Genomic DNA, 16,956 nt, shown 5'->3' on the forward strand with positions numbered 1-16,956 from the left:
TTATTAGGCCATTTAAAACTCCCAGATCCATACATTTAACATTTTGGGGGGAATGGGAGCAATGGCCTGGCTCTTTGTCAGGAATACTTTTGCTTCTCTTTTTTTCGCCCCACCAACTTTTCCAATGCTTGTGTGTATCCTCTCATAGGTTTTACAGATCTCTGATAGGTCTTCCAGCATGAGGCTGCCTAGCTGCCTGTGGAGTTCTGAAGAGTTCTAGATATTAAAGTAGAATAATGTAGTTTTATTTATAACTAACACACACACACACAGTGTGTGTGTGTGTGTGTGTGTGTGTGTGTGTGTGTGTGTGTGTTAAGAAAGCCTTCACTCCTGTGATTTTACAAAGAAAACCAAGAGCTCTTCAGTGCCTAGCAAGCAACATTATGGACAGCTTTGTTTATTGCAAAGCCCATGGACCTAGAGAAACCTAGAACTATAAGATAACAAGCAACAGATTGACATGAGGCTTTGTGAGGCTTTGTACTTCTGCCTTTCAGTGTCACCTTTCATAACAGCATCTCCTTCCAAAGCAGCCCAAGTATTTCATCATCTGTAGTGATGCCTGTTGTTGCTACTTCGGTTTTGTACAGTGCTTTTTTTATCCTTATCAACGGTCTAGATGCCAAAATCACATGTTGACTGTCACTTTGATTGAGCAAGAGTTCCAAACAACCACCACAGTCCTGGATTTTTCACCACCATGGTGTTTTCTGAAATTAGTGGTTTCTTGGGCCTAGAAGGGCACAGGTTATCAAATAGAATAATATATTTGAAGTATGTATTTTTAGGCCTTTCATCAAAATTTGATCTGTTTTGACAACACTGTTAGGCAAATACTTAAACATGTTAAATATTACTAATTCTAGCTTGCTTTTTATAGTCTATGGTGGTTTTTAAATGTAATCTATTTGACCTTACATGTTCATTCTTATATTCAACTTGGTTACCTTTCTTTGTAATATACTTGTTTACAGTACAGGTAATTTTGCATTAATCACATATATTACACAGAAAAATCACATTGAAAAATGGCTTTCATGCACATCTATACCAACTCCCCTTTTCCCTGAATCTTCATAATCATCCTGTTCCCCAAAGAAGAAACACTGATACTTTGAACAGCAAAACACGTTTGTCAAAACTCTTAGTTAAAAATATAATTAAGTATCGGATTTGATTGTTTCCCCACTTGGCACAAAAATACCTTATGTGTAATGTTTGTGTCAAGAATTAAAAGTGGTCCACAGCTGTTGAAACCTGTTGTGTTCTTTGTATTTTACAGCAGGTCTTTGTGATATTAATGAAGGTACAGCTGTACAAGAGGATCGTTGCAAGTCACCCACCTCAGGTAATGAACTGTTCTTGGAAACGCTTTAGAACTAATAGTACTTCAAAACACCTTGTAGCAGGCTTCTCTTCTCTTTTGTTTTCATGCTCCAGAAGGATTTTTACTATGCCACTGAACTTTACAGTGGTTTTCTCAAATATACACAATTCAGACAAGTACATACAGCTGAATACTTGGTTTGCCTCAAAGCTATTCTTATATATTTGTCATTATTTGTTATTTACAGTGTTTAGAATGCATTACTATAGGAAATACTATATTATAAGGGGAATGTGTTTTATGTCTCTTGGGCTATCTGTTTCAAGAAGAGATTATTCACAGTAGAAATGTGTTCTAACTCCTACTCTCATCACGATCTTTTATTTGTAGGAGCTTTCATTGTTCTTTGGCAGAGGTAATTTAAGTGGGAAAAGGTCATCCCACTTTTGTCACTTCTGCTGCTGTTATAGTAAAATTAACCAACAGGGTGGAAAGTAGTATAAGAATAGGAAGCAAGGAGTGAGTAGCGATTTCATTAAACTTTAGAATCTTTATTTCAGCTATGCAACTTAGCAAGTTGTTATCTTTTTCTTAAATAGGAGTTGAGACTTTTTCAGTGGATTAGATTTTAATTGGACCTAGCAAAAAAACTCCTCCCTCTGCTTCCCTGACTGCTTTTTCAGCGGCAGCAAAATCATCATCATCACAGAATCCAAGGAGCAAGCGGGGGGGGGGGGGCTTACAGTGTCACCACAGGAGTGTGAACAGGGGCTTTTTGTGTACAGTAAGCCTGCAACTTACACACATTTAACTTGTGCAGATTCAGCTTTATGTGCATGGCAAATTTATTTATTGATTCTTAAAAAGCAGGCAGAGTTCTGGGGAAAATGACTCTGGCAATCCCACCCACCATTAGATTTTGATTAGACACAATTTTGCCTTTAAGTGTGATCCCTGGATTGAGCCATTTTTTAATCATGTGTATTAATTTGCTGAACCCAATCATGAATCTGACTTGGGTAGGGAGGAGAGTGCCTCCCATCACTAGAAGAGAATGAATGTAATATTCCCAAGGAATTCAGCAAGTATTCTTATTGAAAGTAGTAGTTCCTGATATCATTTGTATCATTAATTTTTTTTTCATCTGTACAATGTTGGTATGCATAGAGAAGGGAGGGAAGGTTTTTTATGTTCTTAGTTAAAATGTAATAAATATATGCATACTGAAAACTATTTGCAAAATTCATTTTTACAGGTAAACAAAGGATGTTATTTCCAATTAGTTTTTAAAGTAATTAATAGCAAAACAACCACACTTCAAATCTTTTCTCTTTTAGATTGAAATACAGAGAATTGGCAAAAGTAGCTATATTTTCATTTGTTATTACAGAGATAAGTGCACTGGAACACGCTTTAGACCTAAATGAAGCTATTTCTTCTGAATTATTTTGGCAATATTGATAATACAAAAATTGACATTTAAAATGTGAACTAGAATCCCTGCTATTATCATGTGAATATTTTTGTTAATCTGAACACAAGCAACCTTTCCAGACTGTTTTGTTTCCCAATTCCCATCAGAAAATACGTATCTTCTAGGCTTTCCTTTGGTTGTGTAGTCTCATCTGTACTAGAAAATTGTAGCACCAGCATAAGTTCAAAAAATTAAAGCTGTGTATGATGAAAGTAAAACATGGGAGATGCAAAAGTTATCTGTCTCAAATGTAGGTGTCTTTATGCAAATTCTAAGGGCATAAAGCCGGAGATATAGGTGAATACTCCCTCTTTTTTTCCAGGAAAAAAGCCTAGAATTATAAATCATCCATAATACCCAAAGAGGTGTTTATTTAGGGGTTTATTGTTGCATATGATATGGATTAGGATATATAGTCTTTCTCATTTTGTCATCTGTCATAATTTTTTTGTATGCATCCTTTTTTGTTAATATCCATTTCGTATGTCCCTTTCATTCTTATCTTCACTCATTTAGGTTCTGGTTCTCCCAACAATTCTGATGATGATCAAAAAATGAATAATTTTATAGAAAAGGGTATAGTATTTTTATTTTTAAGAGAATTATCATAAATTTTCATTAGCTCATATTTTTAGTAAATTGACATTTTGTATTGAAATATTATTTGCAGTGAAGACCAAAAGCAGAAAGTTTTCCAAGATGGTAGCCAATGATATAGGTAGGAACTAGAAAAATTCTCCTTTGCTCCTTACCTGGGACCTTATTCTATGCAGCGCTTAACTCTGCAGCAAAACAAAGCACGCTGCATTATATTTGTTAAATTAATATTCTCCTAACCATAAGTGGTGTTCCTTTGGGCTGCTTCTCTGCTAATATACTGTACTCAATTATTAACACAATTCAAGAGATTGGGCTCTTAATTTTCTCTAATTGTATATGCACATCCTTCTACAAAGGTTTTGGTTTCTATTCAGAAATACTGAAAGGGTTCAATCCTTTGAGCAGTGCCGTATAAAATGGTTTTAACATAGGCTCTCAAAGTGTTAACGCTAATTCTGAAATGCATGAACAATGGTTTTAGCTTCTTGGCAATAAAGTACGTAACATTTTAATTCATGTATTTCAACAATAAGTGTATTCTCTCTGAATCCTTGTTGCTAATTGATCTTTGATCACTGACAATTAAATTGCAAATTACTTATCAAGTTTGCAGTACATGCATAAGGTGGATTGAACCCTTCTGTTGTAAGAGCATAAGAAATAACCTTATTGCTTGGATATGGTTGTTCTGCTTTTTATTTTAGAGTATATCTGTTAAACCTATTGGTCATCTGTTTGAATGGAAATTAAATTACTTAGCAGACTTTCTCCCATTTATCATTATTTCTATCTAATTGTTTACTTGTAGTGAGATTTTACTAATTATGTGTAACAATATATATTTCAGAGTAACCACAGTAGCTTATCTCTCTTCTAAATTTGCATATTTACAGCATGTTGTCTAATGGTTATTTTCTTGATCATGTTTCTTCTTTAATATCTTCAGTTTATCACAACGTTCGGTGTCAAAGGGAATTTTATAGATTTAGTTTTAATGTGTTGAAACAACATATCTGTTAATCTGCAAGTTGTGTGCAAGTCACTACAAATTAAGTGCTTCTTTTCCACTGTTACTCTTCCTGTGTCAACAAGACTGGCTTCTAGGATGCTGTGATGCCCATTCTATGTGCTGCTTTCATTCAAATGTCAAGAGAGCAATGAGGTATCCAGCCACAAAGAAGTCACAGCCATACTGCTCTAGTATGGTTGGGAAATAAAACCAGAAGCTTCTCAAATTAAGGAAGTTTCTACTTGCTGTCTTTTGACTTGACTTATTAGCATAGTAAAAAGGAAATGACGGGGAGATTCGCTCTCACAAAAACTGTCACCCACAAGCAGTTCTATGATTAAAGGAAGCACTTGTATAATGGGTAACTAACCAGCTAGCCTGTGTGGCATTGTGCATAAGTGTCTGTAAAAAGAATCCTAGAAGATGCCACAAATTTATTGATGTGTGCTAGATATGCTAGTCCAAAGTATTAGGTTCATTTTCAGAGACAAACTCTGGATGGAGATGGATGTTGCCATCATGCCACTAGTTCTCCAGCTGTGTTACTTCATGATATGCATGACACACCTGTATGCAGCACCAGTTACCTCCAGGTAAAAATCTGCTGCTTTGCCATTTTGTGCAGTCAAAAGAGAAAAAGAAATAACAAAGGAGGGAGAGAAACTGAAGGTTTGCTTCACAACTCCACCAGCACCCAGGGACACATGAGTGGTATTGGTTGGTCTGCTGCATTAAATGGCAGTGATGGATGCTGACAAGAAAAGATTACTTCCCTCCTCTCTCCGCTTGAGATGCTAGCCTATCTCTTACCAGTCAAGGTGTATGTGCATACAATATCCATATGGCACATGTGCCTTACCAAACATCCTATCGCCGTGAGATAGTGGCAAAGCTAAATCCAAGGAAGAGCAAACTGTAGTTCAGACTCTGCTCTAATTGTGGCATGAAGGTTAGAACAATGTGAGCATTTTATCTGCAAAGTGACTAGTGAAAATGTCTGACTTGGTTACAGAAGATTCTACCTTCTGGATGAATGAGGGAACAGAACACCATTGACCTCTGGAATAAATCCACCATAAGGCTCTGCATGGATGCAATAGGGCAAAGAAAATCTTTGGCAAATTACCACTTTTGAAAGTGGCCTCTGCTATGTCCAGTTGCAGTCAGTAGTAGTATTCTGCTGTTTGCTGAAGCAGCCGAAAGACTTCAAAGAGTGTAATCTTAGTTACTCTGTATACAAAGAGGAGGCATATTATCAAGAGGGCTCCTGGAGGTTAAGTCTGGCTCATGAGAACTATTCATACTTTTTTCATCAGCTTTATCTTAAGATAAGACAGAATAGCAGTCTTGCAGACTTCTGTTGGACAGTCCAGGAAGTTTGCCATGCTCTTTCTACAGGTCTTCAGATTATCCAGGACTTGTGCAAGATTTACCCCTAGGCAGGTGATCTGTTCCTCCAGCCCCTGCACCTCCTGGGTAGGCAGTCTATTCCCCACCCCATGAACCTAGCAGATGGCTGCCAGCTGGAGGAAGGATGCTGCAGAGCCATCCATTTAAGTGAGAGGACCTTGGGGGGAAACCAATTGTTCTGGACCAGGTGAGCTTCTTCCTGGGCAGGCACAGTATTCTTGCTTTAACAGTCTAGGCACTGAAAGGAGATGTAGTGTGCCAGGTGACTCTGTGGTGGGCACAATATTTCCGAAATTTGATCTACTTTGACTTTAACGACCTCATCTTTCAGTTCCAGGCTGGGCAGCTCTGCAGTGGCTGGCATCCTTTTTTCTCTGGGCCTCACCCAACATAGCAAGGATATATTTGGAGGAAACTCAAAGGCACACAAAGATTCAGCTGTTTGGCTTGCAGAAATGAAAAAAAGCATACAAAGAACGTTAAAATTATTGTTATTTTAAGATGATATATCTCAATTTTGTGTTGAACAGAATTCATGCAACATAAAAAGAGATAAATAATAAAGTAAGCAGAAAATAAACCCACAGCAATAGAAGAGAGTTGCCAAGGGAAATAACTATTAGTTATCCCAAATACCCTCTGAAACTGTGTGTGTCATGAACATGGGGAGCCACAAGCAAGCCCTCCTCCTCAGTAGAAGGTATTTTTTGGTGGTGTGGACTGCAGATGCAGTTTTGCTAGAGGAGATGATTAACTATATGAACTGCTTTCAAAATGGTTCCTGTAATTAATCAGGCACCATTAAATGTATAGCTAGTTAATTTTGCCTACTGATTTAAACTGCTGTTAAGTTGGTATGGCACAAATTCTGCAGGCATGGCAAAGAAGTAAAGGAAAAGAGACAATTGGTTTACCCTCTGAGTTGTTGCTTATATGCTGTTCTCACTGTGTCAGTTTTATCTACACGCTAGGCTGATATGCCCAATAATTACAATTTATGAACTCCTTTCAAGAGGTACTGTGTGAATTATACTAATTTGTCCATAACAATTGCTGCTTCTATGGCAAATGTCAGTATTTTCAGTGAGCAGGATTAGATCACCTGCTTATGTTCTGTGGTCATGTCTCTTGGTACAATTTTAAATCTGTATTGGTCATAATTCAGTACCAGACTCTTTAGATGTTATGTTTGGCCTTCTCAGGTAGATTCTTCTGATAGTGGCTGCCTATTTTAAACAATGAGTGGTGACTTTGATTTAAAAGAATTTAATTTCTGATTTGCTTTTATCTACAGTTCATACATCTGTGTTTAGTGAGCCACTTTCATTGAAAACACCAGTAACATTCCTACTGTAGGCATGTGTGCATTGTCCCTATCTGATGAGATCTAAAGCTTTGGGGTTTGATGCGTCCTAGATGGGATTTGTCTGGGGCTCTTTGAGAGCTGTTTGTTGTGGTGCCTTTCACTGAATACTTCCTGTTGGCTGATGCGGAGTGCAATTTTGATGGGGAAATGGATTAAAATACTCCAGTAATAATGAGTGTCTTTATATATTCTTCTGACCAGGTCTTCAGTACTCACTGAAATTTGCTTGCATTTTTAATATGGCTACAAATTTCTTTGTGTGTGCATGTGTCGTTGTCTGTCTCTCCTATGGCTGTCAAGGTCTCCACTGTGACCTGGGTGAATAAATACATTTTTTACCAAGCAAATGCAAAACTAGCAAAATTTTAAAAATCAGACTTGTAAGTGGCCTTTAAAAATCAACTTGTTCAAAATGATATCTAAATGTAATATGTGACCATATTAAAGTCTACACTAAATCTCTCAGAACTGGTTTTTCAACTAGCAAGGTTAAAATCAATACCATACAAACAAAACATAAAGCATAACAATTTTACATCACATAAAACAAAATAAAATTTAAAACAGCATCTTACAACAACCGGTATAAAACAAACTAAAAAAAAAGCAGCAGCAACCCTTTCTCCTGTCTCCCCCATCATCCCACTTTAAGCACATCTAAACAAAATGATCTTAACCTATTGAAAGAAACAAGAGCCAAACAAACCTTCCTGAAGATGGAATTGCATACTTTTAGACACCATCAATGAAAAGACCCCAGGAAGGGCCTCAGCTTCAGAGTGGGGCATTTGAGCAAGTTTGTATGGAAAATGTAGTCTTAAAGGCTCACCAGTCCTAAAGTATACAGGCTTCTCCAGCTATATTTGGAGTTTAGGTATCAACTAGCACAGTATGTTCTTTGACTGTTCCATCACCTCCTCACTTTTCTGTCCAGTTGACTTGCAGCATAGTATTACCTTGCTTTATTTATTTAGAACATTTATATCCTGCTTTTCAGCAAAAAATTCTTAAAGTGGTTTGCATATGTCAAGACAGCTTACCAATATGTATGAATCTTGTTGTTTGCATTCTCAGCAGGGTTGGCTTCCACATGTAGATGTTGTATTCTAGAGCACAGGACCAGACTGCTTCAGGTTCTGTTTGTCTCTGCCTTGTCCCCGCCCAACTAGAGGAGCAATGGTACCCTAATTGGGTCAGGGATGCTTCTTCCACATGGTTCTTCCTTCCGTTGAACAGTGCTGTTTGACAGCAATTAGATTCCTTGCAGGTAGGGGCTTGATGGAGTTGCCCTCTGCCAATGGTGGTTCTGGCTAACTTGGCCTCATCAGTGGAGAAAAGAGTCCTTCCCCAGGAACATAGTTCATGAACTTATTTTCTATACAAATTTGTCTCCAGTATATTCCCAGTAGCCACATCCACTATTATGTGGTCTTTAACTTTACAGTGTATTTCTGTGAATTTTTCTAAAATATATCATTTTTTGTGGTTCAGCGGTTTTTTATTCTTTTTGTAGTGTTAGTATTCCATTGTTTGGGGGAGGTGGTTGGAAAGATGCTTAAGTAAACTTGACTCAATTTTTAAAACCATTTAGTGCCAGGGAAATCATACAAAATAATGACTTACAGTGCACTACAATAAAGACATCAGAGATTCTGAGAATTTTAACTACTAATGTTCTTAACTGTTCATACCTCCAAAGAAGGTACACGGTCATACTCTGACTGCACACTTGTCACTAAAACCTGGTACAAATATATGTGTAAATGCGCATACCTTCCTTGCTTACAACTGTTGTATATGATTTCTTATTTTGGAAACAAACAGCTTAAATTCTTAGTTTCATAAACTCTTTAAAATGTGATCATTCTAGCTTTATTATAAAACTATACATTATTTTTCAGCAAAGATGTCTAGAAAATTAAGCTTACCAACTGAACTGAAACCTGAGTTAGGTAAGTGTTTGTTCAAAGCCTGTATTAATGATGTTTACAATTTTTGAAAAGGCTGCGGAAAAAGAAACACATACAGTGACCTAACTACTAAGTAGGGGGGAGTCCATTTAATTTCCATTGTTGTATTCCAAAATTTGACAGTATTTAATGCATGTGAGCAAAATGCTTTTCCATCTACTTGGAGCCACTTTTATGTTCTTATCTTTTAAAACCATGGGAAATCTACTGAAATAAGACATAAAATTTTCTTCTTAGGTTCTTGTTTTTTAATCACCATGTTTCACATTATTATCAGTTTGGACACTGTATGGAAAACAAGAATAGTTTAAGGAAAGCCTATATACCTCTTTTCATAGCCAGTGTGGTGTAGTGGTTATAAGAGTGTTGAGTTAGGACTTGAAGATCCAGATTCAGATCTCTATTGAGTCATTCAGCTCACTGGCTTACTTGAGTCATTCACTTTCTCTCAACCTAACCTATTCCACATGACTGTTGTGTGAATAAAAGAGGCATCAGAGGAATAACGTGTGCTGCCTTGCGCTCCCTAGAGTAAAAGCAAGATATAAATGTAAAAAATAAATTGAATAAATAGGCTGCTGCTTCAGCTACATAATATTTCTTAAGATCTAATCAATCACCTGAGTCTTAAAACAAGTATTTAATCAACTGCTATGTGCATCACAGTGGGGTGTTGCAACTGTATACACAGTTTGAGAAACTTAGGCAAGAATACAAACAGCTGCCTTTAAAACCACCATTACTTTTAAATATAGTTTGCTATTCTGGAGTAGTGGGATACAATTAAAAAAACTTTTTAAGTACCCTTAGCAAATGGAACTTCATAGTTCTTCAGATCATGGCCTCAGTAGTGAGGCTTTAGGTTTTAAGATCCATGGGGATATAATTGTGTGTCGGTCTTTATTGATTTTGATTGGACCATTAGCATATAAAACTAAAATCATATATAGATATTAGTAGTACAGTAGGCATACGCTCATGTTTAAATCTGAATGCCTTTATGAAATCATCCTGTTTTCTTGAACTATGTCTTAGCAAATTTACGTGTCCATTAAAGCCCTTGCTGTTTTACTAAGGAAATAGTACTGTAGAGTTCTCTATCAAAAGAAAGGTACAAACTAAAATTCAAAGAGGCAGAAATCAATGTCAGGCACATCCCCTACTTTCAGTGAATTATAAGGTTTTTGGTTTATCTTATTTGTTACAGATGTGCATGTTAATCTTGAAATTTCAGTATTTCTTCACACTTTTCTGATCCTTCTGCTTTTTTGCAGTTCTTCTTTACAAACATGCTTACTAAATGCAGCAAATCACTATATAATATCAGGTTTAAAAGTCTGGTGTTCGTATGAAAATGAGATTTTAACATACTGTACTTTTGAAAGGGACAGTATGACCAGTATGGCAATTTAATAGGTCAGAAATCATTTTCATACTTTCAATGGATCTAAAATATGAACAATATATTTACATGGACTGAACTGTGTCATAAAATCTCAGTGTGTTCTTCCTCTCTCCTTCAAGATGCCTTCACTGCTCAAATATTGGCAAAGGATAGGAGGAACAATGCTATGTTCTTGCTACTTTAGCATAGAGAGTTGAGTGCATTCAACATGGTGGCTTAACTTTTCAAGGCACACTTCAGCTCCTCTTGGGACACACAATTTGGAAATCTCACTGTTTTACAAACTTGAGAAGTATTGAGTTTTTGTATAAAACTTTCTGTCATAAAAATAAAACCACAATTTTGAAAGTACAACTCAACTTTAAAACTAAGCAATAAGATTAAGCAATATAACAAAATAATAGAAGCATCATCAACATCATCATCAATAACAAAAGCCCTACTGGAAACAAATAGCTCCTGATAAGCTTAATAGCATCAAAAGAGATGGGCATGCATTGACCTTCTTATGCAGTGGCCTTCACAGTTAATGCTACTGCCATAGAAAGGTCCTGCCCTGTACCTTTATCAAATACCGTCATTGTGTTGCTAACCGTATACTACAGATACACTAAAGCAAACACCCATAATTAATCTTATCTAGACAACTGTATCGTACTCTACCACCATCCCCTTCCCTATCTCTCCACATTAAATACACATGTTCAATAGATCCTGTGGCTGGGTGGTCTATGAGAGTATATATTTTAAGTGTCTGGGCTCTAGTTTTTAGCTCAGAAATCTGACCTAACATTATATTGGTGTTTCGGGGGGGGGGAGTACATTTATGGGTTCATCTAATTTACATAAGCAAATAGATCCTCTGTCCTAAAGTTGCAATAACTAGCCTTAAAAAATAGTGAGAACTATTAATCTGAACTAAAAAAGAAATCAATAGCTCTCTGTGTGTAAGTGTGTATGTGTATGTGTTTGTGTGTGTGTTTGTAAAAGAACTTAATATATGTTTACAACATTTTCCTCCATAGTGCATAGCATCTCATAAAACTAGTCAGAAAGAAAATGACCAAGCTGGTCTGAGAAACGGCGCATCATGCAACATTATGATATATATCTTTTTTTAAAAAAATTACTTGATCACAGCTGTGTTGTCCTATCTAAAAGATAAATGTAATTATGATAAAGTATGGTATATTCTGCAAGCCACTTTTCATGTACAGATACATAGATTCACTTCTTTGTCGATACTAGTAGACCATGATGGGCATATATGTGTATGTTCAAACACATTTCTTTCACACTTGTTACTTAAGTGTTCACCTAAGACATGCAATGTGTGAAATTGACTTAACTGTAGTGAATTGAGTTTTTATAGACGCCTTATAGCTAAACTGTCCTTTAAAGTGAAGATGGACTATTTTTCATTGTGTTTAAATTAATATTAAATATTTCAGATGTTAGAGACAACTCCTTCAGCAGATCCAGGAGTTCTAGTGTCACCAGCATTGACAAGGAATCTCGAGAAGCAATTTCAGCTCTTCATTTCTGTGAGACTTTCACACGAAAAGCTGATACAGCACCTTCACCCTGCTTGTGGGTTGGTACTACGTTGGGTACAGTTTTAGTCATTGCATTGAATTTACCCCCAGGAGGAGAGCAAAGACTACTTCAGCCAGTAATTGTATCTCCCAGTGGTATGTATTTCACAAGGCAGAGTATAGAATGTGCAAAATACTATGTGCTTTTAATTCTTAATGTGGTGTTGTGATTATGACCGTCATCAGCACAAAAGCAAGAAGGCCGTTTGTTGGCTTCTTCTGGCGTATTTTGCCAGAAAAGTGAACTTTCTTGTGAGAATTGCATTTGTTGGCTTCTCTTATAGTGCTAAAGCTTATATATAATCAGGTATATATGAATTCAACACAATCCTTTTCATCTGTAAAATTTCATCTTCACATGTGTAAAAGGAAAATAATATCTTTCATAAACTGCAATATTTCTAACCATATGCCTCAAGTAGATTGTGCTTTGTATAAATGGACATGTCATCTTGATTTGGAAGCACAGGATTAGAAAATCTGTAGATTTGGCTATCCTGTACAACAGCATTTGAGGGCAATTGTGAGCAAGTCCTTTCCCCTGAATTTTATTATTCTTTATCTATAGATTTCTGTATTGTTTTCTCCTATAGATGGAAAGGACCTCTGAGGGATGCCAGAAATCCTGCTTTTTTAAAATTCTCCACACCCCCCCCAAAAAAAAGATAAGCAGGAACTGTAATTTGTGTGTGTGTGCTGCCATCATGTTGCCAGCATTATCTTATTTCAACACAGGGTTAAAGAAAGAGAAAAGATGTATAAACGAAGTGGTTTGATCCAGACATGTGATTCATAGAGTTACACTATATGGGGGGGGGGGAGACCATTTTAGCTACTTTCCTCTCTCCATCATCGCCCCTATGATCTCTGAAAATCTGTTATGGTGGTTTCAGCAACTGACATGAGTGCATAAGAATAAAAGAGCCCTACTGGATCAGATTAAAGGCCCAGCATCTTATGCTCACAGTGACCAGCCAGATGCCTATGGGAAGCTCATAAGCAGCAACATGGGGAGGCTAGAGGAAGAAGGAACGGGGGGGGGGGGGGATTCCTTCCTCCAGCATAGACCCTCTGCTGGATCTCAGTATCTTCTGCAAACAGGAACCCCCCCCTTTTTTTCAGAACAAATTCAAGGCAGTATTTCATTAAAAAATTAGCTTCCAAACATAAGTACATATAAATGTACTTTCCTATGGGTTCTTCAGTATGATCCTTCATTAAAAAACAAGTTATGTGCTTACATGTATTTCTTGAAGACTTCGTTCCAGAAAGGACTCTTGTTTAGGAGTGACCCCTAAGCACATTCTACATGTCATGGTATTATGGAGGCAATAGTTTAAGAGTGCTTTATAAATTAGGAATACATTTCAGTTTATTAGGCTGGACATGTTTTTATTAGTCAAAAATTGTACAGATATTTTAGCAAAGTTCTCTATTTCTGTATCTTAGGAACCATACTAAGGCTTAAAGGGGCAATACTGAGAATGGCTTTTCTGGACACTACAGGATCATTAGTTCCACCAGCATATGAACCCTGGAGAGAACCCAATGTTCCTGAAGACAAGGACGAAAAGGATAAGGTGAAGAAACGCCGGCCTGTCTCAGTGTCTCCATCCTCCTCTCAGGAAATCAGTGAAAACCAATATGCAGTGATATGTTCTGAAAAGCAAGCAAAAGTTATTTCACTGCCTTCACAGAACTGTACTTATAAGCAAAATATAACAGAGACTTCATTTGTCCTTCGTGGAGATATAGTGGCACTGAGTAACAGTATCTGCCTTGCTTGTTTCTGTGCCAATGGACATATAATGACTTTTAGGTAAGATATTCAATACTAAAAGGAGGCAATATAATCAGTATAGATATGTTCGCTGAAAATACATAAAATGTACAAAGACTTTAAGAAAACAAATGTTATATAGGTGAATAAGACTGCAACTACACAGGGAAAATGAAGGATTTGATGGGAAAATATTGTTGCAGCTGTAATATATTTACAGTATTAAAATAATATACTTCTTCTATTATTATTAATTTATTTTAAAATCCGTCAAACAGATGCTGCATATTTTATCTGCAACAGAGCCTAGAACAAAGGATTCTTCAGTTCACACTGAAGCTGTACAAGTGATGGGGAGAACATGCAGTCATAACATGCATACTTCATATGTAACCTGTATGCAGGACTGCTGATAAACTAGCCACTTGTTTACCTATTTATGTGATTTAATGCAGTTTTTGAATGACTTTGAAGCAAAAGATAACTTTTGCCATCCCTTTGCTACATGCATTTTTCTTCTTTTGGCTTGACTAATTAACATTAAGAATGCAGTTCACAGCTATTTAAAATCATTTTGTTTGGAATTATGACTTAATAGGGCTCTGCTTAAATATCATTAAAATCGTGGCTTGTGTTAACCATAGTTTAGAATCCAAACAATACTCTTGGTTCCAAAAATGCCATTACTGCTTGTTATTCTCTTGATGATCTGGTGCAGTGCCTCAGCTGCAAATTTTGCCAGTTGAATCATTGTACCAAGCCATCATAAGCAAAAAGGCTGCTCAGTGGAATGCTTACACAACTGATCTTTCCACTCCTCTGCAGCCCCCTGCACCCCTGAAAGGCTGCTCCAGACAGTAAAGGTGGAATCTCAACTGTAGGGTGTCTCATGGAAGGCTGCAGTGGGAATGCCACCCCAAATTAGGCAGAAGACTCTTGCTGCAACAGATTGAATGCTAGCTGTGGAGCTCCCCTAATGTATGTTTCCTCAACCTGATTTTGGGTGATTCCCCATTCTGTGACAGCCTCCCATGATTCGGCCCATACTGTTCTGGAGTGACTCCTGGAAAGAATGGGAAGGAGGGGAGAATGATCAATTCCACAAGTGGTCTTGGGCTTGCAGAACCTTTGGATCTGACCCCATGTTTTGTTACCTATTTCAAACAGTTGCTTATTCTTACTTGCCAGCCAGATGTAAACTAGTTTGTCAATTTAAACATCGTGTTAACTTTGGTTAAACCTTTTTGACCAAGATTTAGTATGATATCTGAAGAAAACCAGTATCAGACGAGCTTGCTGTGATTGAGAGATTGTTGTTTCATTTGTCAGCTGATAGGACCGGGAGAAAGGAAACAGTTGTCTGCATCATGAAAGGAACTGTGCCCACATATGCTGAGCATATCTTTGGGTGGCAGCTGCTATTGCCATTAAAAGTAGAGGCTAAATTTTACAGATCTGTCTCTCAAAAGTGTCTGCTTTCCAGCTAGACATGACTAAATTTGAATTTAAAACACACAGAGACAGTGTGAACAGAGGAAAAGTGCAATCTAATAGTAGGAGGGAAAGATTTCATATGGAGTTGGATTTCTAGGTCATCATCTTCCCTCTATGGATTTATGGGGCATGTAGTATTAGTTGTAAGAGTTTGGCTTCTTTGCAATGGTATTTTTGAATTACTTAAACTTACTCACCTGCATTAACTAACTAACCTGGGATCAGAAGCTTTGAGTGGACTGTGCTGGAACAGGGATGCAGGCAGGGTGCCTCTAGGGAGGAGGAAGATTCCCCAGTGCAGGAGATAAACCCCTGGAGGAATGTGGCACAAAAAAACAGGACTTTCAGGAGCCATGCTGTGTCTCTGGAACTACAAAATTGGTTCCATGCCCTCATCTCGAACACCAATTCTCAGCCAGAGGACCAGGTGCAGTGGCTGCAAACCTCAAACATACCAAGGTGGTAGTGGAAGGTACAGTGTACAGAACGATTCCTGTCACTCCCCAGAAAAGGAAGAGATTTGTAGTCGTGGCAGGTGACTTTCTATGGAAGACGACAGAGGCAGCAGTGTGCAGAAGAATAACCCATAGTTTCAGTTGCCTCTACACAGTTGACTCTCTATACTCTACATGCACAGAATATGGGAAACAAGCAATTAGAACTTGATCACTTAATGCAGGGTGGCAAATATGACCTAATAAGCATTACTGAAACCTGGTGGGATGAGACTCATGACTGGAATATAGAAATTTAGGACTACAACCTGCTCCAAACGAATAGATCAAACAAGAAGGGAAGAGGAGTAGCATTATATGTTAAGAAAATGTACACTTGTGAAGAGATCCATGACTTGGAACATAGAAGGCAGATTGAGAGAATATGGGTAAAAATTGTAGAAGTGACCTTACTAAACATTCAAAAAGGAAAGGTATAGTAGTCATGGGAGACTTCAACTACCCTGATATCTGTTGGAGCTCAAACTCTTCCAAGCATGCAATTCCTCAATTGCCTCACTATTTCATTTCCAATAGGGTGGAAGAAGCAACAAGGGTGTCATCTCTCTTGGACCTGGTCCTCACCAACACAGAGGAACTGATGGACAAAGTGAAAGCATAGGGAACCTTGGGAGGAATTAATCATGTTCTTTTGGGTTATATGATACCTAGCTACAGGAAAGCTGAGTGTAATGGGACATGCACTCTCGACTTTAAGAAGGCTGATTTCAAAAACCTTGAGGAACTACTGTGTGAGGTCTCATGGTCAGAAATACTCTTAAGAGAAGGGTGTCCAAGATGGATGGGAGTTCCTTAAATGAGAAATATTGAAGGCATAGACAGTTCCAACAAGAAAGAAAAGGGAGAGGCACCTAAATAAATGAATGTGGCTTCATAATGAACTTACAGATTAGCTGATATGTAAGAAGGGAATGTATAAGGGAATATATAATAAATGGAAGAAAGGAGAAATCACTAAGGAAGATTATACATGAGTTGCAGGGAGGTCAGGCAGGCCAAAGCTCAGAA

At 37.4% G+C, this 16,956-nt stretch overlaps 1 protein-coding gene and 1 long non-coding RNA gene across 9 annotated transcripts in view; one reads left to right on the top strand and one right to left on the bottom strand.

The window, feature by feature from the left end:
• STXBP5 (syntaxin binding protein 5) overlaps nt 1-16,956 on the top strand; it is a 126,243-nt gene that overhangs the window by 93,812 nt on the left and 15,475 nt on the right. For 2 of the 6 annotated variants that reach the window (XM_081186298.1, XM_081186303.1), the window contains 6 exons: nt 1,286-1,351; nt 3,321-3,380; nt 3,475-3,522; nt 9,091-9,141; nt 12,016-12,255; nt 13,609-13,978. In XM_081186298.1, coding sequence (XP_081042424.1) covers nt 1,286-1,351; nt 3,321-3,380; nt 3,475-3,522; nt 9,091-9,141; nt 12,016-12,255; nt 13,609-13,978 — 835 coding nt within the window. The remainder of the gene's footprint in view (nt 1-1,285; nt 1,352-3,320; nt 3,381-3,474; nt 3,523-9,090; nt 9,142-12,015; nt 12,256-13,608; nt 13,979-16,956) is intronic. The other 4 variants (XM_081186300.1, XM_081186299.1, XM_081186301.1 and 1 more) reach the window with 4 other exon arrangements.
• Nucleotides 13,688-16,956, bottom strand: part of LOC308582831 — a 30,684-nt gene continuing 27,415 nt past the window's right edge. For all 3 annotated transcript variants that reach the window (XR_014005897.1, XR_014005898.1, XR_014005899.1), the window contains 2 exons: nt 15,649-15,745; nt 13,688-13,818 (listed from right to left, as the gene is read on the bottom strand). This is a non-coding gene — a long non-coding RNA (uncharacterized lncRNA). The remainder of the gene's footprint in view (nt 13,819-15,648; nt 15,746-16,956) is intronic.

This window comes from Podarcis bocagei (assembly GCF_964188305.1).
Source record: "Podarcis bocagei genome assembly, chromosome: 3".
NCBI lineage: Eukaryota > Metazoa > Chordata > Lepidosauria > Squamata > Lacertidae > Podarcis > Podarcis bocagei.